The 21,464-nt window shown below is 47.9% G+C and overlaps 5 protein-coding genes across 6 annotated transcripts; 3 read left to right on the top strand and 2 right to left on the bottom strand.

Annotated features, from left to right (window-relative positions):
* Nucleotides 1-26: 26 nt before the first annotated feature.
* On the bottom strand, nucleotides 27-3,315 carry E1B28_000435 (uncharacterized protein). Its single transcript, XM_043146260.1, has 14 exons — nucleotides 3,172-3,315; nucleotides 3,095-3,104; nucleotides 3,042-3,047; nucleotides 2,902-2,984; nucleotides 2,724-2,849; nucleotides 2,512-2,675; nucleotides 2,348-2,462; nucleotides 1,953-2,297; nucleotides 1,681-1,904; nucleotides 1,461-1,620; nucleotides 1,290-1,407; nucleotides 832-1,228; nucleotides 284-775; nucleotides 27-215 (listed from the first exon to the last, which is right to left on the bottom strand). The coding sequence occupies exons 1-14, from the start codon at nucleotides 3,250-3,252 to the stop codon at nucleotides 107-109; spliced, it is 2,430 nt and encodes an 809-aa protein (XP_043014962.1). The 5' UTR covers nucleotides 3,253-3,315; the 3' UTR covers nucleotides 27-106.
* Nucleotides 3,316-3,474: 159 nt separating this feature from the next.
* Nucleotides 3,475-5,769, bottom strand: E1B28_000434 (uncharacterized protein). 2 transcript variants are annotated; one of them, XM_043160697.1, is made up of 3 exons: nucleotides 5,280-5,769; nucleotides 4,434-5,216; nucleotides 3,475-4,383 (listed from the first exon to the last, which is right to left on the bottom strand). In XM_043160697.1, the coding sequence occupies exons 1-3, from the start codon at nucleotides 5,505-5,507 to the stop codon at nucleotides 3,532-3,534; spliced, it is 1,863 nt and encodes a 620-aa protein (XP_043014960.1). In that variant the 5' UTR covers nucleotides 5,508-5,769; the 3' UTR covers nucleotides 3,475-3,531. The 2 variants fall into 2 exon arrangements, with proteins under 2 accessions (XP_043014960.1, XP_043014961.1); XM_043160698.1 differs by having other exon boundaries at nucleotides 3,475-5,216.
* Nucleotides 5,770-6,011: 242 nt separating this feature from the next.
* Nucleotides 6,012-8,060, top strand: E1B28_000433 (uncharacterized protein; the record flags this gene model as incomplete). The annotated part of the gene is made up of 5 exons (XM_043146259.1): nucleotides 6,012-6,225; nucleotides 6,276-6,516; nucleotides 6,568-6,695; nucleotides 6,762-7,002; nucleotides 7,061-8,060. 5 exons carry the CDS (start codon nucleotides 6,012-6,014, stop codon nucleotides 8,058-8,060), a joined length of 1,824 nt encoding a protein of 607 aa, XP_043014959.1.
* A 350-nt stretch (nucleotides 8,061-8,410) lies between these two features.
* Nucleotides 8,411-9,322, top strand: E1B28_000432 (uncharacterized protein; the record flags this gene model as incomplete). The annotated part of the gene is made up of 1 exon (XM_043146258.1): nucleotides 8,411-9,322. The coding sequence occupies one exon, from the start codon at nucleotides 8,411-8,413 to the stop codon at nucleotides 9,320-9,322; it is 912 nt and encodes a 303-aa protein (XP_043014958.1).
* A 372-nt stretch (nucleotides 9,323-9,694) lies between these two features.
* E1B28_000431 (uncharacterized protein) lies at nucleotides 9,695-13,167 on the top strand. The gene is made up of 18 exons (XM_043146257.1): nucleotides 9,695-9,854; nucleotides 9,905-10,050; nucleotides 10,105-10,255; nucleotides 10,304-10,374; nucleotides 10,426-10,553; nucleotides 10,607-10,909; nucleotides 10,965-11,085; nucleotides 11,138-11,244; nucleotides 11,291-11,541; nucleotides 11,595-11,625; nucleotides 11,678-11,789; nucleotides 11,839-11,921; nucleotides 11,973-12,197; nucleotides 12,256-12,325; nucleotides 12,385-12,455; nucleotides 12,507-12,576; nucleotides 12,627-12,698; nucleotides 12,753-13,167. Exons 1-18 carry the CDS (start codon nucleotides 9,713-9,715, stop codon nucleotides 13,083-13,085), a joined length of 2,487 nt encoding a protein of 828 aa, XP_043014957.1. The 5' UTR covers nucleotides 9,695-9,712; the 3' UTR covers nucleotides 13,086-13,167.
* Nucleotides 13,168-21,464: the final 8,297 nt, after the last annotated feature.

Here is a 21,464-nt window from a genome sequence, read left to right as displayed (position 1 = left end):
TATTCAAGTCATTTTTTTTGTTCTTCCTCCGTTGCTGCAACTACACTGAATCGACATTTAAAGGTACACGAAATAAAACAACACATTATTCACAGATGCTATTCAATTACCAAAACCGTAAAGCCGAAGCATCATATTCTGTCTGATTCTGATATCCAGGTGTCGTTTGGTCCACCTGGTCAAAATTAGTAAAGTACGGCGCCCAATCTTGCATCCTAGAGAGGAGAATACCATCCGTCAACATTCTTGATACCAGGCAACGAACACGACAAGCACTACTCACTCAATACCGAACTGCGTTGATGACCAAACCGACATCGCAGGGTCGTTCATAGGAGGCAACGACGCAAATAACGTATCGATATCAAGTTGCTGTGAGTACGAAGGTGCACTGTAACCGCTCGCACTCGTATCCGGTAACCCGTCCACACCATTGCCAGGAAGATAGGGGGGAGAGCTCGCCGGTGACGAGGTCGACGGCGTTGAAAAGTCCCCAATAAGACCCGGAAGCTCCGGGCTAAAATTGAATGACGATACCGAAGGGAATCTAGATGATCCTCCAGAAGACGTTGTGGCTGAAGACATCTCCGGAGACGAAGAATAGCGGTTTTGTAGCAGTTTTGACGACGCTCGACGGGATCCAGCTAACGTTCTCTCTTTAGGTGAGGACTTCACCGTCTTCTGTGCCTCTTCCTTCAGATTTTCCGCAGACCGCCTCCTCTTGTGTCCCTGTATTGGTACATGGCTTACTTTCGCCAAATCCATAATGATATCACTGGAATGGGATCTTAGGCTTCAACCAACAATCCAGCACAAGTGGAACACTCTTACCCAAATGCCGCTGTCAGAGGCCACCTCTGGTGATACTGCTTCATATGATCCATGATGGACTGAAGGTCTGCTTGGTCCCTATCCATGTTACCTGTCGTCCCAGACCGCTTACCCGTCCAAGTATTCAGGAGGATAACAACCGCGGCTGAAAACATCGCTGTAGCCACGTGTCTCAGTTGAAGTGTTATGTTATTTGCGTGAAGGACCCTTGCGATATGACTGCATGCACGAGCAGCGGTGGTGCATATCGTCAAGGAAGGGAATGATAATGATGAAGGGCGTTTGGGTGTCGGTATGAAAGGTTTGTGGATCATTATCTGAACTTTGTAGAATAAGATCCACAAAGAGGCTGACTGTTCGAAGAAAAGATCTTTCGGACGGCTCGGATCCCATTTAACTAGAGAGGGGAAAGAGGTTATCAGATTGATTGATCGATTGCGATTCAACGAGTTGCTCACGATGTTCTGGAACTGAATCGAGCCAGCTATTCAGAGCCGAGTCCAAATCACTTATGATTTGATGTTCCGATTGGATGTTGGGTTTGCCCGTTATAATATTTGGCTTACGAAGAGAATACTAGAAAGAAAAATTATTGAGACGCCGACAACACGAAAAACTACATTACTTACCACCATGCGTTGAGCGTAACTCATTATGTCGCTGAGCTTAATTAGATACCCAAAGAATGCTATAGAGGAAGGCTTGCCAGGTGGCTGTTTGAAGTTCATCTTCGGGTCAGTGCAGTCCCAAAACTCGTCGTCAACGGGTAACGGGAGATCGACGTTGTACCTTCAGAAGGTATTGAGTGAACTGAGGTGAAACCCTGACTAAGTATATGGAAGTACATACTCATCTTCATGGAGATTCGGTTGTCGGCCGAAAAAGTTTCCGAGAGCACGTTCATAGAAAAGGAGGGCGAAGAAAGCACGTTTCCACAACTCATCTTGAGCGTTTGGTGGACGACTTCCTCGCTGACTATGCGCACCCACGTCTTGCGCGAGTCGTAATCCAAAGCCGACCATAGTCCACGCTTGAACGAATAATGTACAGTTTTGCAAGTATGGCACAGCAAGCTAAACAAAGGTCAGCTCAGATGGAAAACACCATAGAGGCAGACGTACCGCATAAGCTTGCAAGTCATACAGTGAAGGCTTTCCGTACGGTACCTTGACAACAGGCACTTGCCTAATCCATTGCCAACCAGCAGAGTTTGCACATTCTGGCCCCTCCAAAAACACTCTTGGATCATCGGAGTACCTCGCTGCCAAGGCGCACACCAATAATAAGATACCACCAAACGAATGGTCATGAAGATGTTGTCCTTCCTTGACAGAGCGTTCAAAGGTAGGCCGATGGAGGAGTGGGACGAAGCAATTGTACTTCACAAAGTACAAATCAATGAGGTCGTTCATCAAGTCCTCTTCGGGGAAATCGTACTCGGGTGTAGATACCGCATAGGCATGGGTCTGTTTCAGCTTGATAAGAGAATAATCAATAACATTGCGTGAGGACTTACTGGGGGAGGTTCCCAAAACTCTTCTAAGAACGCTGTTTTCATTGGGACTTTGGGGACCTCCTTTCCGGTATGATGCTCCTTGTGTTGCAAAGCTGTCTCCACAAGATACAAACCACTATCATTGTATTAGCGCCATCACTTTGATATGGAAAACAAATCGGTACCTTGCTTTCCCGTAATACCGAGAGTAAGGTGTTTCTAAATCGAGTTTTTCGAGTTTGTAAACAGTTTCATCGAGGTCATTTCGTGGTATCGATTCTTCTTCGAGGTGTGGTGCTTCAGTGGCTTCAGTGTCCAGCTCGTTATTGGTATCAACCCCTGGCAACAACTGCGTGTATCGTCAGTTACTGGAGAACGATATAAAGGGATGGCGTGCCTTATTCAACAACATTTCCATCTTCTCAAGTCGGTACTCCAACCCTTCAACATATCTGTTAAATGCGTCAAACCAAAAAGCACCTTCCGAAAAACAACATTCTGACCCTTTCGCAGATCCTAGGTTCTGTCATTCTGTACGTGAGCAAGATTCAGTTGTTCATTGTGCATGGACCTACCTTTGTGAGCTCTACATGCGTGCACTCTACCCCACTGTTCGTGCAATTTGTGCAGTGACCGTTGGGCCTCTCACTGCCATCGCCTAGAAAAACGCACCTCCATCCAGAAGCTGACCTATATCAAATACGGTAATACTCACATCGAACTGGTAACTTCAGTATAGGTCCGGGGGAGGGTGCATGATCCACTCACTTTTCCTTTTCTACGGAGCGAACAGAAAAGCATGAAGATGAGCTCGTGCTTAAGCTGACTTGGTAAAGAATACGAACCTTACACAGATCACAGGCACCTGGAAGCCGCCGCTTCTTGGATGGCCCAGCTTCAGCATTTCCATTCCGCCTCAAGGACATTGTGTGTGGTATTGAAGGTGGTGGTAAGGATGGTGTGGGTCTGATGAAATATTAATATTCGACCCGATCCCTTTTCGCGACCGCGCAATAAAGTATGTTAGGTTTTGACTCAGATTGGTCACGTCAATTGGCCGAATGACGAATCCACCGGCAGCAGCGCAACAATTCAATTATGGACAACCAAAGACGCTCATTTGTCATTCAAAATCATAAGTATTTCATGCTGGTCATCGTCGAGCCTTGTCTCCACTTCTGTGCATCATTCACAAAGATAGAGAACTACACCTCCTGCAGTACACTAACGAGGATATCCTTAACTGTGATCTTGTTCCCGTGTATTCCCCGCTCAGCACGATTTCTGCCGTCGAGATCATCGGAAGGAAGAGCTGCCCCGAACATCGCACTGGCTAGAACCTCGTCTTGCGGACCATTACGAACTCTGACTCTGTGAGATATAACTCGAGGGACAATCCTCGCAACGTCTGACTGAGTTACCTCGAGAATCGGCAAGTCGAATACATCCTCTTGAATATACTCGTCTTCATCACTACCCAACTCCATCTGCAGCCCCAAGTGGTGCGCCGCATCATCATTGAAGTGGGTGATATCTTCGCTCCCGATGGCAATGGCTTCATTACCCGGGGCATCTGCGGGGGCCTCATCCTCAACGAGGACGGTATCTTCGACAAGTTCCGTTCCGGTCGGATCGCCTTTGAGCACCCGCCACGCACGACATAAATCGTAGGCATTCTTCGTCGACACCGCAGTTAATAGTCTTCCTTCCAGTTGCGGATGATATGTCGCGGCAGAGAACAGATTTAATAGGTACAGATTAAGAGGTGGAGGAAAGTGAACTCTTGAGCAAACCTCCCGAAGAGTATAAATGAATTGCATGCTAATCAGAGATGTATTGACCGCCGCTGCGGAGGCGTGTGGGCTGGGAGACCACTGACGAGCAGGTAACGACTGAGTGAAAAACGGAGGTGAGGAAGCGGGCGCATGATTTGGTCCCAGCGGAACAGGCGATAATACGGGAGATCCACGAAACGAATGTGGACGATACAAGGTACTAGCGGCGGAACGTGTTGATGGTTGAAGTGTTACAGTGGCGCTCATGGCGAATTTGTCCAGCTAGCAAACATAATATCAGCTAAAAGATCATCATGTGAAGATCAACCGACCAATGTCTTGTGGATGTCAGGCCGCTCCCATTCATTGAGTGGGCAGACGTATAGGAGAAAAAAGTCGTCCGGGAGTGGCCAAACACCGTCGATATCATGTTCCTGGATACCCTTGGTTTCATTGATGAATCGCGAACGTCTGGAATCTGCGCCACTGCCTTCATTCGGAATCAGTCCGTCAAGGACAACTTGCTTTTCGGTCAGTACCGTTGTCAGTGCTCTTTGGGCGAGGAAGCTTGCATTCTCCAGTCCCGAAATGACAAGTGCTTTCGGTACTTGTGGATTGGAAATATCGCGGGGACGGATCGGAGATGGATCGGAATGAGAGTGAGGAAAGGTTGGTGAGGTTAGAGCGGACGAAGACTTGACTGAATCGGAAGCAAACGGGTTTGACGGTGTAGAGCGGCTTTGAGGTATATGATGATCCCAAGATGGGTCGGGGTTTATTCCGGTTGGCGGTTGCTTTGGAAGCGATATGTCGTTGGGATAGGATACAGAGCGAGGGAACTGGTTGGCTTTACTTTGACCAGTAGTTGGACGTGAGTGTGAACGTGAGGAGACACGCCTCTGCCGGCGTTTCCTTCCTTTGCGACCGGTCACGGTGGATGAATCATCTTGCGAATTATAGATCGACCCATTACTCCCAACGTTTGCGTTGGAAGGAAAAATGGGCAGGAACAACGACCGGAGGAAGGAGTTCGGACCGACAGACGCGGAAAGAGCGGGCTCCTTGGCGCGTATGCGTAGCCTATGAGTCGCCAAACCAAAAACTAAGGATAATATCTATAAAGCACGGTCGAGGTGATGTCCAGACACTCAGAATGGCAAAACGTGGCGAGACCTCACCTTAGCAGCAATTCTCATAACAAGAGCAACATCATCCTCAGATGTACGAAGAATCAAATGCTTGTTTCCAGCTATCAGACACACAAAGATGGATTGAAAGATGACCGGATCTAGAGGAAGAGAAGGGTAGGCACTCCGAATGTATGAAACGATGGCCCGGAGGAAGATGGGTGTTCCCAAATGGTTTAGACTATGAGCCAAGGGTTGCATCACACTACCCTTTTGCATTCCGGATGACACTGGAAGGCACAACGCATGAAGGTAGGTCGATGTCAAGCAAGCAGGAGCACTGCAATTGCAATTAATCGGGGGTTTGTAGCTTCCAGATGTCTTGGTGGCGGAAGGAGATTTAGCCGGGTTGTATTGAATTTTGGGGTTTTGAAGGACAAACTGGGGGGCTTTGTTGTGTATGTAGCCAGTAACGTTAGCCTAAAATCGAAGCAGCCACTGGAGGAATGTTGGTGACCTTGGAGGTTAGTTGAGCGCCCTTAGCATTACATAAACGTGACCGTGCGGCGCGGATGCTCTACCCGACTCCCACACGAAAGCAGGACGGGTGACATTCAGATTTAATCATCCTTATTCTCGACGACGACGACGACCATCTTACCGGGTACGAGCGCTGTTTTGCCGTCAAGGACGTCCTCCGAATCTTCCCACTTTTTTTGGTCGTTGTGGAGTATCCACATCCATCATCGGTTCCTGCTCACAATCAGCATAGCCCATGATTAGATGGCCGACGAAGATACAATTGTGGTGGACGACACGTCTCCGACGATCTTGTATTTTCCTTTCGCAGACACTTCTGGGACTCCCGACTTCACAGCCGGCTGGAATCCTCTTTTTAATAGTACAAGCCTTGGTGGCGCACCTCTTAACGTTGAGAACAGCACCACCGTTCATGTCACCTCTCGAAATGATGCTTCCTTCCTCATCAATTTTCAGGGTAAGTTCCAACTTTAGATTTCTTCGAACAATTTTCAACATGTTTCTTAGGTACTGGGATACAGCTTATGGGATCAGCGACCCAGGCTCAATACCAGGTCTCTGTCGACAATAATGTCTTGCAAACTTACTCACCGGATCCGATAAATCATATTCTCGCCAACATTAGTGGTCTTTCGAACACCAATCATACCTTTATATTGACTACCAAAACTATTTCCAATGCACCACGGAACCAAACACAGTCCTTCATCGTTTTCGACAAAGCTATCATCACCTCTCCTGTACCTAGGTGAGGGTCACACACATCTCGATGGTATACTTATGCTCACTTCTACTCTAGTTCCAATTTCAGTTTACAATCTTTGGCCGATAATACCATCAGCTTTTTCGGTAATTGGAACCATTCCAATCCTGCGTCGCTTCATCAATCCAATACAGTTAAGGATAGGGCGTGTGCTTCCTTCAAAGGTACGGTGTCGTAGCTTATCACTCTTGACCCATTGCAGGAGCTCCTTAGTAACTATCTTTGTACAGGCACTTCGCTTCAGATTTTGGGAACAGTCTTGCCAACCGGCGCAAATTACTCGGTGAGACTGGACAACATCACAACTCAGTCCTCCGCGCGCACGTCGTTCACTCAGGACAACGCCCTCTTGTTCTTCTCGGGCAGCCTCGATCCTAATACAACCCACACGTATGAAATAACAAACGAAAGCGGGGGGGCATTGATTTTAGCGATGGGAGGTGCTAAAGTCTTCGCTTCCGGAGATCCGAAGTAAGCCTTGAGGCCGTACTTCCATTTACTGATTCTGATTGGTTTCATCTCCCCGCAGTGCAAATGCTAGCTGCACGCCTTCATCGCCTGTGTTTCCCGTGGGGGCAGCCTTCAAGAGCGCGTTGTCGCCTGGAACCATAGCAGCATTAACGCTTGCAGGCATTCTTGGGTTCCTTGTTATCACGGGAATGCTCTTCTTCTTTTTTGTTTATCGTCCTCGCAAAAAGCGGCGGGAGTTCTTGAAACGGACGACCCGGCCTATGCCAGGACCCAGTGATTTGATCTTGGACATCGCGCCTCGGTTCAACGGGCAGCAGAATGATGACTATGTGAGATGGAAAAGAGATGTCGAAGGTGCAAGTGCAAGTAAAGATTTGGGTATAATATTTCGACGCACGCCCTCTCCAAAAGATAAAAGTAAATCATCAAACTTCGATCTGGATGGCGCGGCCGAAAACGAGGAACTCAGCGCAAGATCGTTCAGTTTCTCCCGGTCCTCCAAGAATGGTGGGTCGAAGGGCAGTAGAGCCGGTAGCTTGAAAAGCTGGCTGTCTAGCAAGAAGAAAGGGTCCTCCTCCTCTACTCCCAGCTACACCATTGACCTTCCTCCCCTCCGAACTCAGAATCCACCACCTCACACTCCTTCGGAATCTCGTCCTGATCTCTCTAAAACATCAGAATCACATCTCCAACCACGCTCATCATTTTCTGGAATCACCTCACTGTCTTATTTATCGTCGTCCTCGACTGCATCCCATCAATTCTCCTTTAACCGTCCTGGCGAATCGTCACCAAATCTCCATGGTCGAACCGATAACCACGGCCTACTGTTAATAGATGATAATGTGGAACACCTAGACCCCTCTGTTGATAACGTATCTGTGTATCCGGCGACGGCTCCACACAGCAACAAGCCCCCCAAGTATTTGTCGAGGACGTCGCGAGCTCATACGAAGAGTCGGTTCAAAGTCGTCCGTCTAGGAATCAACGGTTGTCGAGGAATACTAGCACCCGAACCGACGATCGAGGAAGTGTGCGGACTTACGATGATGGGTTAAGTGTGTTGGGAGCCTCAACAGCCAGAGCCGCCATACGGGGTTTAAGCCCTCGTACAAGCGAGAGTGTGAGCAGCTTTGCTACATTTGGCGTTTATCCCAGCAGACGAACGGATGAAAGTTTTCCTGGACATTTGAGCACGTTAGAGGAGTCTCCACCTATCCCGTCCACATCCGTTCCAACTACTGAAAGGGAACCAAAATCGGCCACCCTCTTACCTGATCATCCAGTGCAGTACGTTGATGTCAGGGCAAGTAGTCCTTTCCAAATTGATTTTGGACATCCACTTCCGCCACAACCCCGATCGGCCCAAGATAATCGTGGTTTCACAGCAACCACTAGACCCAACAGGATGTCGGTCAGGTTTGGCGAGGATCAAGTGATTTCACCAACAAACAGACAAGAGAACACCTCCGGAGTTGTCAAACCATTACCTAAACCGCCTCAGGCTTCATTCAGATTGACTCCTCTAGCTCCCCTTGTTCAAAGTGGCTCCTCTCCCCCCGGATCTTCGGCAATCGACTCTCCCTCCTTCCTTGATTTTGATAATGCTGGTTCTTCCAACGCGTCTCGACGCACGTCCAATGAACACGCGTCCTCGCGAGGTAGTCGTCCCCAAAGTACCTCTTTTTTTTCTCGGCCAGTGGGTGCACGAAGCAGATGGAGCACGACGACACCTAGTTCCCACAATCAACAAGAGTCTATATCATCTCCCTCTTCCCAACTGTCTGCTGATCTCTCCTCACCTTCGTATTCTTTCCCGTTCCCGACGTCGCTCCCTGCGTCTCCACACCACCCAGAAGGTCATAAGCCATCTCCGCCTATCTTCCCCGGTGTCGTCCCTGGCGCTGAAAATAATGGTAGCAGTAGAGCTGAAATCCACCTCTCAGAACTGAATCCAATATCTCCTGTAGAGAGTGTTCCCATGTCTATATCGGACCTTCATTTCAGGCAAAGTGAATCGGATGATATCTCAGAGAACGGTTTCCCCAGGAGACTTGGATTCCATTTACCTCCTCACCCTCCTTTACCTGCTATTCCCCCGACTCCCACTCAGCCAGTAACGAATACCTCCGGCGCTGACCCGCCAGCATCTGCACCAATGAGTCGCGGTAGTTTACCATTGTTATTTGATTCACCGACACCTGTTGCGCCTGTTACTACCCGACAAACTCGAACGCACACTCGAAGTCTGTCCAACGATCTCCTAAATTCTCAAAGTCGACGCCCACTTGGTCCGAGAGTTCGTGATTCACATCACTAGCCACCGCGATTCCTTTTTCATCTGTACGGACCCATGTTGCTATCGCGCTATCTGTAACCTTTTATTTGAACTTGTACAACTATAACACTTGCTTGGTTTATTTTGGTGGTGGATCTTTCCGCTGGATGTTTCCCACCTAGCTATCCCTTGTTTCTTCCGAATTCCCTTCCACTCTTTCCATGTTTCAGTTAGCTTTAGATCCTCACTTCTGGATACCTTTACCTTTGTGCTTGTATCTGTATTCTATCCATGTTATAATCATTCTACGTCTACGAATTAACCGATACACCTTAACCTGGCAAGCCAGGCTCATTAACGTTACGGAAGATAGTCTTTAACTTTAGAACCAAGGTTCAGAGTACGGCCCACTGGCACGTGTTTTTCGCATCCATGCAGCAGTACAACGATGAGCTGCCTCGCGAACTTGTTCTTTCGATCCAACGCGTCCTAGAGACCCAATCTTCTGACCCGTTTGAACCTTTCTCAAGCGAGTTCAAACCTGAGGAAGTACTGAACAACTTTTTCCCCGACGGTGAGTCCAATACATGAGTGAGTACGTTCGGCAAGCTCATGCAGGCATAGAGGCTTCACTAGCACAGACGGAAAATGTTAGAGAGAAGCTCCTTCAAACGAAACAGGACCTTCAACATGAGTTGGAAACTTTGCGGCAAGAATTGAAGCGCAATCAGGATCCGGACAGGATGCAGCTCATCCAGGAGATGATTTCAGTACGTAGGTTGCAATAAGATTCCGGTTGCTTGGGCTCTAATATCTTCTCAAAGGAATTACTCGGTCAAATGTCGCGTATTCGTGAGAAGGCTACAGAATCTGAAGCAGTCGTTCGAAGTATCACGAAAGATATTCAGGTGCTCGATTTGGCGAAGAAGAATCTCATCTTGAGTATGACTACATTGAAGAGATTGCAGATGCTCGGTATGTCCCAATTTCTCGATTTGGTATCCTATCCTCACATCCTTGAAGTCAGTGCATTGACTCAGTTGGAAGACCTTGTGAGGGAAAAGAAGTACGGAGAAATAGCTCAGACCCTCGCCGTTCGTCTCCCCAGGTGTGAAATCACGATGCTCGACTAATGAACTCCGCAGGCCGTCAAACAGATCTCCGATTCTTTCAAACAATACATCTCGATTCCTCGTATCATGCAAATATGGAAGCGTATACAAGAACTTCAGCATAATATACGAGCCCTCATTGATCAAGACTTCGACATGTTGTAAGTCCCGCTAACAAAAAGTAGCAAATGATATGATAATTCGTTCAATTCAGTTATTTACAGGATCCCTCAAAGCCTGTCCGGCCTACGGTCATTGCAGACGCTTGCCACGTTGTGGATGTTCTTGGCCCAGACGTCCGTTTTCAATTGATCGAGAGATATGTTGCTCTTGAATTGAAGGAATATCGACGAATATTTCGCACATCCGACGAGGCTGGTCATTTGGACAACATCTCTCGCAGGTTTGCGTGGTTCCGCCGTTTGTTACAAAATCATGAGCTTGAACAAGGACGAGTATTTCCTGGGGAATGGAGGGTAGAATGGTATTTATTGGCAAAATTCACGGAAGTAACCAGGTGATTAAACATGCAGTCATTTGGAAACCTCAAAGTGACCTTCACGGCTGTTTAGGGATGACATCACGACCCTCCTTTCGGGGGCCGGAAAGCCTATTACCGTTACACTCCTCTTGGAGAACCTACAAATAGTGAGCGAATTTGAGTCCTCCATGTCCAAGAAATGGGCTACACCTGTGCGTCTCAATGTTGCAGTCCATGCAGTGGTGTTTCTCAGTCTTGTTACAGTTTCAAGATATGTTACAACACACCGCCACCACTACTTCTCGTCCGCCAAAGTCGATTAAAACTTCCTTTGAGTCTCACATGGGAGTATTCGTGGATGCGCAAGACAAGTAAGGAGGTCTACCATTACCTTATCGCAGCTGACTCGCCTATCAGGGCACTGACAGACATGCTCGCTCCACATCGCAAAACCAAAGTTCCGAAAAGCACGCCTCGAGCCTCGCTCGAGGCATCTACTACGGAAGAAGGCCAGGGCAATGATTCTTCACCGATGATAGTGCTCCCGTCATCAACAGAGTTATTCTACTTCTACGGACAAAGTTTGGAGCAATGTGCAAAGTTGTCCACTGGACAGTCCCTATTCGAACTCTACAATGTTCATAAGAAGTGGCTCAAGATATACGCTGGTCAGTGGACAAGTATTTCACTTTCGTTGCTTTCTGATCCCTCCCAAATGCAGAGGAGGTTCTCGGGGCGAGTTTAAAACAACGGTATGCAATATGAAGCGCTTCTCGTCGCTGTCAATAACACTTAATTCAACAGACCGCCGGTTGCAAGTCGCAGGTCAACAGAGTCGAGATTTGACGTCAGCGAGTTGAAACAAGCTGCCACTGTTATAAACACAGCGGATTACTGTCAAAGCACTGCTTTTGAAGTTGAGACGAACTATCGATATTCCAGTTGTTTACTGACAGCTTCCTCAGCTCGAAGACAAGGTCAAAGGCAAAGTCAATAATGAGTTCAAAGACAAGATTTCCTTCCAGGAGGAGTGTGATCTCTTTCTCAGGTATTTTGTTGGACGTTAACTTGAAGCACACGATTGATATAGTTGACATAGTGTGATATCTTCGGCGATTGTCATCCAATTACGGGAGCTTGAAGCTGCCTGCGATCCGGCTTTCAGTGCAATGCTTCGCTCTCCGTGGTCGACTCTCAGCCAAGTCTCGGGTCCTTCAGCGTATACTGCCGATTTGATCAGATCTATAGAGCAAGTTGTTGAAGTGGTCCGACCTACTATAGAGCAGAAAAAGTACCTTCGCAACTTTTTTGACAAGGCTTGTAGGTGAGCGATCGCACTCGAACACATGATACTTCCGCTGACCGACTTTTTCCGCCCATAGTTTGCTCGTCGCTAAATTTACCAACTCTCTGGTCAGAAGTCGTCCTTTGAAGGAGATTGGGGCTGAGCAGGTATGTACTAGTGCCGCGTCTTTCAACCTTGTGACTTTGGATGCTGAAGTTTTTGATAGCTTCTGATCGACCTACAAACAGTGAAAGCGTTCTTGTCGAAGATGCCCGGAGAGAACTTAATCACGACTAGGTAATAGCCGCCTCTTATCGGTAGTCAGGCCCAAGCTCATGCGGCGGACAGTTATACACGTTCGCTTGCGAAAAGTACCAGCAGACTCGAATCGTTATTGAAAGTGATCGTGACGCCTATCGTAAGTTTATTGTTTCTGGTGACTGTGGTCAGCGCTCATGGCCAGTACAGGACCCGGCAGAAGGTTTCATTCTCAACTATACCTTACTGATTGGGGATGCTTCCTTCTCTAACTTCCAGAAGGTCACCATTCATTTTCGATTCATTCATTGCGATTATTTGACTCGTCCGAATTAGATTCTCGACCTCAAGGGGGTCCCGAAGAACGATGAAAACCACCTTCTAGATCGTTTTGTCACCATCACAAGTACGAAAGAGGAACTAGAAAGTACATCATTCTTGACCTCTCTAGACATGGATCCCTCCAGTGGCGCTCTCGGTACACTGGCTAGTCATCCTGTGGCAGGGCAAGACAAAATATTCGCTGGACTCACCTCTCCTCCCATTAGCGGACCTTCTACTGGAGCGAACGCGTCGGATGCTTCTCGAGGGGAGCGGCGAGAGGTGTTCTCAGATTTTCGTAGATTGGTCAGTTTCGGATTGAGAAGAGACTCTCCAGCACCTTCATAATGTATTGTGATTGTGATTATGTATGAACTCTGTGCGGAAAAGTAGGACGAGCCTAGTTGAGAATATATCGGTTCGAAGCGCACATAATCAAACTAAGGTTCAATTACGTATTGAACTGTATGCTTACGGATTAATTAATTAATAACACTGAGCTTGAACTGGTTCGGCGGAATTGCGGTTGAACCAGCTTAGAAGTAAAAGAAATAATTTGTTAAAGCAGTGCAGGATTCGAACCCACGACAGCAGGAATGATATCACTTATCTCTCTATTTATAGCATATAGGGCACGTACATATATAGAAGGCTTAACTACTACACCAGCAGGCCATCGATAGACTGTGGATACGCGGTATTATAAGGGAATTTCTAAGTGTTTCAAAATTACTTGCAGCAAGAATTCTTGCTCCATTTCTGTTATTATTGGACTAGAGAAATTCAACCTGAAGTTCGAACCATACAGAAGAACCAAATATGTTAAAACATAATGAGCTAGAGATAACCGAGTTCAACAAGGTTGAACTGGTGGCCGAGTTGAACTATGCTATGAGTTCAACCGGCCGGCAGTTCGTGGTTCATTGTTTGGTTCAACTCGACCAGTTCAACCGTGTGCGCTAAGTTGTCTGTATACATGTTTTTTTTTTCTGTGGAGCGTTGTCAGATGACAGAGGCGAGCATAGCTGCCAGCAGCTGGGCTGACCGAAGTCGGTGCTCGATCCTCCTAATAGGTTGCAAGGGATTGAAATCTTGTTGAAATTTAGAACCACTGGGAACATCTCAGCATCAGCTGAGGCTGTCTAGCACGCAAAGCGGCTTCAAGCTCTTAGCTGACGCTTCTTCGATGTTACCCCACAGTGTGCTCACCAAATCCCCAGTCCCCGTTTGTGCATTCACTGTGCGGAGATTTTCTAGAACACTTGATAGCGTATATATCTCAATGCTGTCTCTGCCACTTCTTTCCTGTGTATTACTCCATAAGCTTTCTTGTGAAGGTAAAGTTCCATGTTGTTGCGCCTTGAACCCTAAAACGGTACCGCCGAAGCCAAAACTTTGACATCTGCAATCATATTCAAATTGTATTCCTGCGTAATTGTAAGTCGTAACAGTCAATAATATTGTGCATTGACGGACGCACCTTGGGCATAATAAGTCCAACCCAACCCAAACCCAAACCCATCCTAACTCCCAGAAACCAACATATAATGGACAGAGGAAATCGGATTGATGATTCGCGATAAGAGGTACACGTTGGCGGTCGCGATCGAGGTAACTTATATTGCAAGTCGAATGTGTGAGAAAAAATTGTTTAAGTCCAAATTATAACGGAAATATATTTGGGATATGTCTGGAATACATAGACGCCAGCCATATTCTGGACATTAGAATATCGAGGAGGATGTAGGAGGCATGTCACGAGGATACGTGTATTCCGATGACATCCTGACCATCAGTACTCCGGTTTCACGCACTAGTCCTGTAGTTCAAAGTAGGTGTAATTACCTCGGGCAGACGTGTGAATGTGGCTGTACGAAACCTACTGGTAGGCAATTTACTATTTAGGCAAGTTACAATGACGCCGGGGCGCCAATCATCATTTGTATGTATATATTTACCTTCTTACCGAACAAGCTCAATGGTGAGCAAAACCGATAATATTTGGAGCTACATTGGGCCTACAGATAGATAAATAGATTATACGGCATGGTCCCCGAAATTGGAACTGCCGGTACTGCTGATCCAAGGTACAAGTGACTCACCTGCGATGACCTTGCCAACTCTGGCAGAATGACAGGTATTGACCATGATGCTGTTTTATGAAAAGCCTTACTTAGCGACAGTGGACATACTTCTGGAATAACCAACGTATACATCGTCTCCCCTTCACTGCTCGTCGAATCGCCAGCTGCCTTGTTGGACATAACCATGGGCGTAAAGTCAATCTGTGGTTCGTCTAAGGCGTCTTCTCTTGCAAGTTCTGTGCTCAAGGTAGCTTCTTTTCCAGAAGGATAATGGAGAACAAGACTGAGGGAATGAAGCCTTCGGGAATGATCTGCTTGCACTTGAGAGCGGTTACCACTGCGGATAGTGGGTCGGCCATCGGAGAAGATGGGTGTGATAAATTGTCAATGATGAAGAAGGAGAGACAACAGAGCGTTGTCAGTGTTTAGGAGATCATAACGGGCACCGGCGCGCACGGGCCAGGCAAGTGACCTCATGAGAGGGGTAGCTTGCGTAGTAGAAGTTATGTGCTACATCGCTATCTATGTATACCAGAGTTCCGACTCTCAAGCACACGTCCTGATATCTTACCGGCAAGTCACTAGCGAGGAATTGATGCACATATATTCGTTCTACGAAAAGATACATCGATATTGTATTCTGAGGCATGACAGTACTTTTGTCTTATATCATCACAAACTATACAGACAAAAGGAAACGAAAATAACCCCCAAGTGGACACAGCAAGGGGGCAAAAGCAGTGGCCGATAGCAAAACAACAATGACAGAACCATAGGAGACAAAGGCGCGTAAATCAGAGCAAAGGGGGAGAAAAATAAAGCAGAAAACGTAATGTTAAGAATCGTGTGTGGAAATAACAAAAACGTGGTGAACATGACGCAGTGAGCAGTCATTATCCTTCTCGTCGTGAGCATCAGCGTGAAGAAACAAAAAACGTGGGAGGCCGTAGAGGAAATTTAAAGAAGGTGAACGTAACAAAAGCACTGAGGCATAGGGCATAGGAACGTAGATAGGAAGGCTGACCATCGAGCCCAACCTTCCCAACTGCAGAGCATAACCATTTGAAAGATGGACAAGAAGAGACGATCAAACTCGTACAGATTGAGGACGAGCAGGAGTTGGTCTTCCTCTTGGTCGAGGTCGACTCAATCGAAGGGTCTCGCCAGGTCTGTAATCAAAAACTGTCAGAAATCGACGAGAGCTCTAAATAAATGATAGAAACTCACGTCATCATGGTGCCAGAATTCTCCATGAGATCCGAGGACGATTTACCGGTACTTCTCTTAGACCAACCCAACGTTGTGCGTCTAGCCGCAGAGACTACACGAGGTCGCACCTTGTCCGAACGCAATATACGGGTTGAAAGAGTCCGAAGATTCGGCGTTGTTGTTCACAGCGGCAAGTACCTTCTTGAGTTTCAGGGAAGACGTCTTGGCATTCGCTGAAGAAATGTTTGTGTTGACCGATTTCAGCTGTAGCGGTGAATCCTCGAGCTTGGGTACACGGGCAGGAACAGGTGGAAGAGGTACTGCGGGAGGCGAATGGGAAAGATACTCTTGCGACATGGAAACCTTGCTTGTCCTCGCTTGAGGGTATGGCGAAGGTCTCGAAGAAGTACGTCGACGGCGAGGGCGAAGCTCTGAGGGCAATGGCCCATAGTTCTGCACAGAGTCTGCTAGCAACGCTTGCATACCAGCAGGATGCCGGGGTGGATCAAATGCTAGAGTGAAGAAGTCAGAACGCAACACATGGAAGGAGAGAAAAACAGCACTTACACTGCAACGCATAAAGCGAAAATGGTGTATCGCTCCAAACTCGTTGGCTCTCCTTGACCGTATGTTCCGCTTCGTGTCGTAACTTGTTGTAACGCCGTAAAGAAGCGACACGCGATTCGTCGTGCCAGAAGGAGTCAGTTGAGTGAATGGAGGCCGCATCTGGGTCCACAACACATACCGGCTGGATTGCGGTAGGGCTGTTCTTCGACATGCTCACAGAGTGATCGGGTGAGGATTCGCTCCAGAGCTCTTCCTCGATTGTCTCGTATACGGACGAGCGGGATGCTCTCGCTTGAGATATACGTCGACGATGGCCTTGTCCTCGAGCACGAGCTCTAGTCCTAGGGCGGATAGCAGCCGGATGACTAGTGTTGGAGAGGATCCTGTTGAGTTGCTCGATATCGATGCTGGACTGGGAGCCTTCAGACGCAGACGAACCATCTGCGGATGACAATGGAGGGGTTTCGGCACCACTTGAAATCGAAGTACAGGTGCTGGAGCGTGAGCGTGAAGTGGGCGCAGGTTTTGAAAAGACTGGCAGGGAACCAACTGTCAAACCGAAATTAGAGAAATAAGGCTGCTAGAATTCGTCTGAGAAAACTTACGAGAGAATGAAAGGTCCTCTCCATCCGCCATCAAGGCACCCTCTTCCAAACTCTGTCTTTCATATACCCCTCTCTTCGCCCGAATCATACACTCGCCTCCGACCTTAGACGAAGAAGTGGAAGCGATCGAGGGCTGGGTCTTCACATGGCCAGGTTCCTTTTCGTTAACCTGAGTTCCCGGAGGTTGCTTCCGTTTGCCAACGCGAACGCATGGAGAGGCTTGTATGACGGAACCAACAGAACAACGGCGAACATGCCCGCCACCAAGCATCTATGAATACCGAGTTAGGGTCGGGTATAGTAGTTAATGGAAAGTTACATACACTGATCATGGTGTCATCCTCCCTCATGGAAGCGTGATTGCTCTGCATGCTTAGTGAGGACAACGGCCGATAATGCGTAGTAGGCATCAACTGATGAGAGCCCGAGTCATCATAGCCAAACACGGAGTCCGAAGAAATGCTGCTCCTGTTGCCAGTTTGTTCAAACAACGAATCCTCAACAGTAGCGGATTGCTGATCATCGTCGAGAATGGAGTCGTAATCATAAGTAGTCCGATTCCCAAACTGTTCACCCATTGTACTTTCTGGAGAAGCCGAGATAGATGTGAGTGGTGCGCCATAGTCAGGCATGTCAAACATCTTGTCGCCGATACCAGGTCTGCCCAATTGCACAACGGATAAACGACTGCTGTCGACGGAGTCGGCTGATGCACCTCGGCGATGACGCACCCAAGACGTACGTGCGTTTGCGCCATGCATGCCAAAGGATGAGTTGATGCTAGCACTAGATTCGTTCCGTCTGTGCGCACTACGGTTGTAAAGACTGATAGGGGGACCTTGGGAAACTACGGACATGTTGGATTCCTGGCGACGATGACCACGAGCATTTGGAGGAGCAATGGGATTGAAGTAGAAGCTAGAGGCATCGCTTTCGATGCGCCTTCGTCGATAAGATGGATGACGCATGAATGAAAATGTGTCGTCTACGCTCATGGAGATAGATGACATATCCTCAGAGGAAGGCCTCTCTCGCAAGCTTGGCAATCCGTAGTCGAATGGATCAGGAACCCCGTTGTTGAGAACGAAACCATACGAGGAGACGGAAGCGAAGCTGACAGTGGATTCCTGTCATGCATGAACGTTCCGCCTAGTATTGGTAGTGCTCGGAGGATAGAAAGCTGGCCGATAGTCATGGAACTCGAATCCGCGCCTGACCTCCTCGAAGGAATCAAACCCAATGAAGCTCATACCTGATTCGTGGCGAGAATGACGGTACTGGATGGTCGATTGGACATTACCCCTCGCTCGAACCCTGATACTAGAGTCGGAATTCACTCGTGGTCGGGGAACGTTCTGACGATTAGGAACTTCCGTTGCTTTCTCCAAGATTGACTTGAGAACTGAGTCGTCCACTTCTGCGGAGGAGGAATCGGAGAGAGTGCGAACACGAGATAGGGGAGGAATTATATCAGACAATGTCATGGGTGATTTCTCCTTCTCGGGGGAAGTCTTCGATACCATTCTCCCAAACTTGAAAGCTTTGTTCAATTGACCATCTGATGGGCGGGAACTTGACGACGAAGTTGAGCTCTTCAAGGGTTTCGGCAGCTCAATGCAGATATCGGTGCCAGGCGTGATATCATGGCTCGGAAGGCTATCTGTACCCGGTAACAGTGTTGGCTCCTTGCAATCAAGGAGCTGTGAGATGGAGGTCGCCTTGAGATGGAGGGAGGTGCTTTGAGAACTGACACTAGCTTGGACATCAGTTGAAGACACTAAAAGATCTGTTTTATCTTCAAAGCTAACAGAAACATTTTCGGGCACTGATTGTGTACCCAGGGAGCGAAACACATAAGAAATGAAATGAATGTTGAAATGATAAAAAGAATGTACCCAACCACACTGACCTAATCCAACTGCGTCTTCAGGAGATGGATGTCTTACATGTCGAGGTCTTGGTGATTCGCTCGAGCCTTGACCCTTGAAACAGACCTGTATATGAGTTCAGAGGTCGCGAAAGAAATGCGAATGGCATCCGACGGTGTTCCCGGGGGTTTGCCCTCAACGCGACTTTCCGACGTCCAGTTTTGACCGGGACGGGTCAATCCTTCGCTCCACGAGCTTTCAGAGGCAAAGCGAACAATTTGACATGATTACCCAAACCTGGCGTAGACCAGAAACCAATCATCGCCTACATCCCATTGCCGACTTTGTGTCTGCGCAGAAGCAGTTACTAAGCCTTGAACCACGGAGAGGCCGGACACGTTCAAGGGTTTATTGGCATTGGACCATTACAGTCCATACGAGTTATCTAGAAAGATCATACCGGCAATGCGTCGTTATAGTCCGGATGGGTATCTACAAGATTGAACGTGTTGAACTACAGGCAAGGCGAACCGTTTATTTGTCTTCTAAGATCGGGGCTCGATGTAAAAAGGATTCTGGCCTAGGATGAGGTATTGCCTTCTTCAGTTCCTTCACGAGTGTCTCCAAAACCGGTTACATGTACAGTAGGATCGCGGAAGCAAGGCCGCTCAGCGTATCTAGTGAGACTAAGTTCAGATTATAAGGGGGAAGATAACAGAAAGACGAACCGATTGAAGGGAAACCTTTTCTCCTCCATTTCCCGGAACAGCATGACTTGATCTCCAAGAATTTTTCCATCCGGAATATTGACAAGCATTGGAATGCCGCATAGCTTGTATTTGGTCTCGCAGTCAGCCCGGAGAGCTTCATACATTGCTTCTTGCTTTTTTGCATACGCAATATGCCCACATATAACGCTGGTGCAAGCTAAGGTCTTCCAGTAGTCCCGTTTCTCGGAGAAATATCGTATAGAGTTTCCGAAGCAGCTATGCTTGAACTCGAGCTCTTCACGGACCCGCTCGTAGTCCGCCTCAGCCCGAAAGTATTGAACTTGGTCAGCTTTAAGCAATAGTCAGACGTTTAACCTAACGCCGTGTCGTTATATTACTGACAAGTGTCTTCCCATTGCTGGATCTCCACTAGCGACATCCTCTTTAACTTTCCTGGCGTCCAGATCCATCCGTCATTGCGTGCCCGTTGCTGGCTTTCGATTGTGGACTCTTCGACGTCCTTGTAATGCTGTTTCTTGGCCGACGGTTTCTTGCTGTCGCCAGTCCTCTGTGGCACCGAGTCCGTAGTTTGGGGTCGCGCTGAAATGTGGAAATGTCACTGCCATGCATTTAAGAAACGTGAAGGAAGTCACGTTGAGCTCTGGACATCCGCGTGCCTAGTAGAGACATTAACACAAGATTTCAGACTCTGTTAGGAGATAACTCACCGAAGTGAAATTCAGTGCTGCAACTTGGTTCGTCCTCCGAATTCAGTTGTAATTGACCCAACTCCATTTGCACTCCCAACTCAGCATCGTCAACTCGAGAGACTCCAATGTTTTTCCAAAGCGTGCCTTCTTCAATCCGTGACGAACCAGGTAGGCGACGCTGCTCGGTGGACTTTCGGAATGTGTCTTCGACTCTGAGCCTGGGCCATTCATCCTCGTCAAGGGCTCCCAACTTGCGCAATGTCCCCCGCAAAAATTCGTAGTCTTGGATATGCCCGTCCCGCTTTGACTGCAAACTGTGGATCTGGTTCGTAGACCGAGTATTGGCAGCCTGACCACGGTCATGCTTGGATTTCCGATCGCGGGCAGCAGTGAGGACACGCACATCCCTTCTTAAAACGCGGACTATGTCAAAGAGCCTGCCTTTGACAAGCCTGACCTGTCGACTAGCAAGAGGCATTAGCTTGAATTGAAGTCGTTCCTCCTCATCAAAGTCGCACGGCATGCACAGAATCTCCTCTTCTGGATGACAAGGAAGGCCCAGGGTATACTGCAAAGCAGCATCCGGGGAAATGATCTTCCCCTGCTCCTTTCGAAAGGCTCCCAGACGCAGGGCGAGCTTGTTTCTACGCTTGAGGAGTTCCTTGGTATCAGGTAAGCCTTCAGACTGGTTACGGATATGTCGCCTCAAGTGTTCTCTATATGTTTGTTGAGATTGATTTGTGTGATCGCGAAACAAGCACACTGACTGAGTCAACATAAGATCCGTGCCGTCTTCGAGATATCTAGCTGCTACGCTCATCCTTTGTTTCCCGGAGGGGGTTTCAATTTCCTCAGAGGCGACTCGCAGTTGGGCAGCAAGTGACTCCAGCGTTGGTGCTAAGAATATGCGTATCAATGGAGTAAGCGGATAGTTAAGGGGGAATTACCTACCCTTCACATCGTTGTCGTGCATG

The sequence above is a fragment of the Marasmius oreades genome, chromosome 1 (assembly GCF_018924745.1).
Source record: "Marasmius oreades isolate 03SP1 chromosome 1, whole genome shotgun sequence".
Lineage (NCBI taxonomy): Eukaryota > Fungi > Basidiomycota > Agaricomycetes > Agaricales > Marasmiaceae > Marasmius > Marasmius oreades.
Note: the sequence above shows the minus strand (reverse complement) of the source record. Positions and strands in the feature narration are given on the sequence as shown.

Coding starts and splice junctions, on each gene's coding strand:
- E1B28_000431 (XM_043146257.1), top strand. CDS start 9,713: ATGCAGCAGTACAACGATGAGCTGCCTCGCGAACTTGTTCTTTCGATC. Junction 10,051..10,104: donor TCATCCAGGAGATGATTTCA/GTACGTAGGTTG, acceptor ATCTTCTCAAAG/GAATTACTCGGTCAAATGTC. Junction 10,554..10,606: donor GATCAAGACTTCGACATGTT/GTAAGTCCCGCT, acceptor CGTTCAATTCAG/TTATTTACAGGATCCCTCAA.
- E1B28_000435 (XM_043146260.1), bottom strand. CDS start 3,252: ATGTCCTTGAGGCGGAATGGAAATGCTGAAGCTGGGCCATCCAAGAAG. Junction 2,850..2,901: donor CGCATGTAGAGCTCACAAAG/GTAGGTCCATGC, acceptor ACAGAATGACAG/AACCTAGGATCTGCGAAAGG. Junction 1,408..1,460: donor GTTACGCTCAACGCATGGTG/GTAAGTAATGTA, acceptor TTTTCTTTCTAG/TATTCTCTTCGTAAGCCAAA.
- E1B28_000434 (XM_043160697.1), bottom strand. CDS start 5,507: ATGCAAAAGGGTAGTGTGATGCAACCCTTGGCTCATAGTCTAAACCAT. Junction 5,217..5,279: donor TTATGAGAATTGCTGCTAAG/GTGAGGTCTCGC, acceptor CGTGCTTTATAG/ATATTATCCTTAGTTTTTGG. Junction 4,384..4,433: donor CTGACATCCACAAGACATTG/GTCGGTTGATCT, acceptor TATGTTTGCTAG/CTGGACAAATTCGCCATGAG.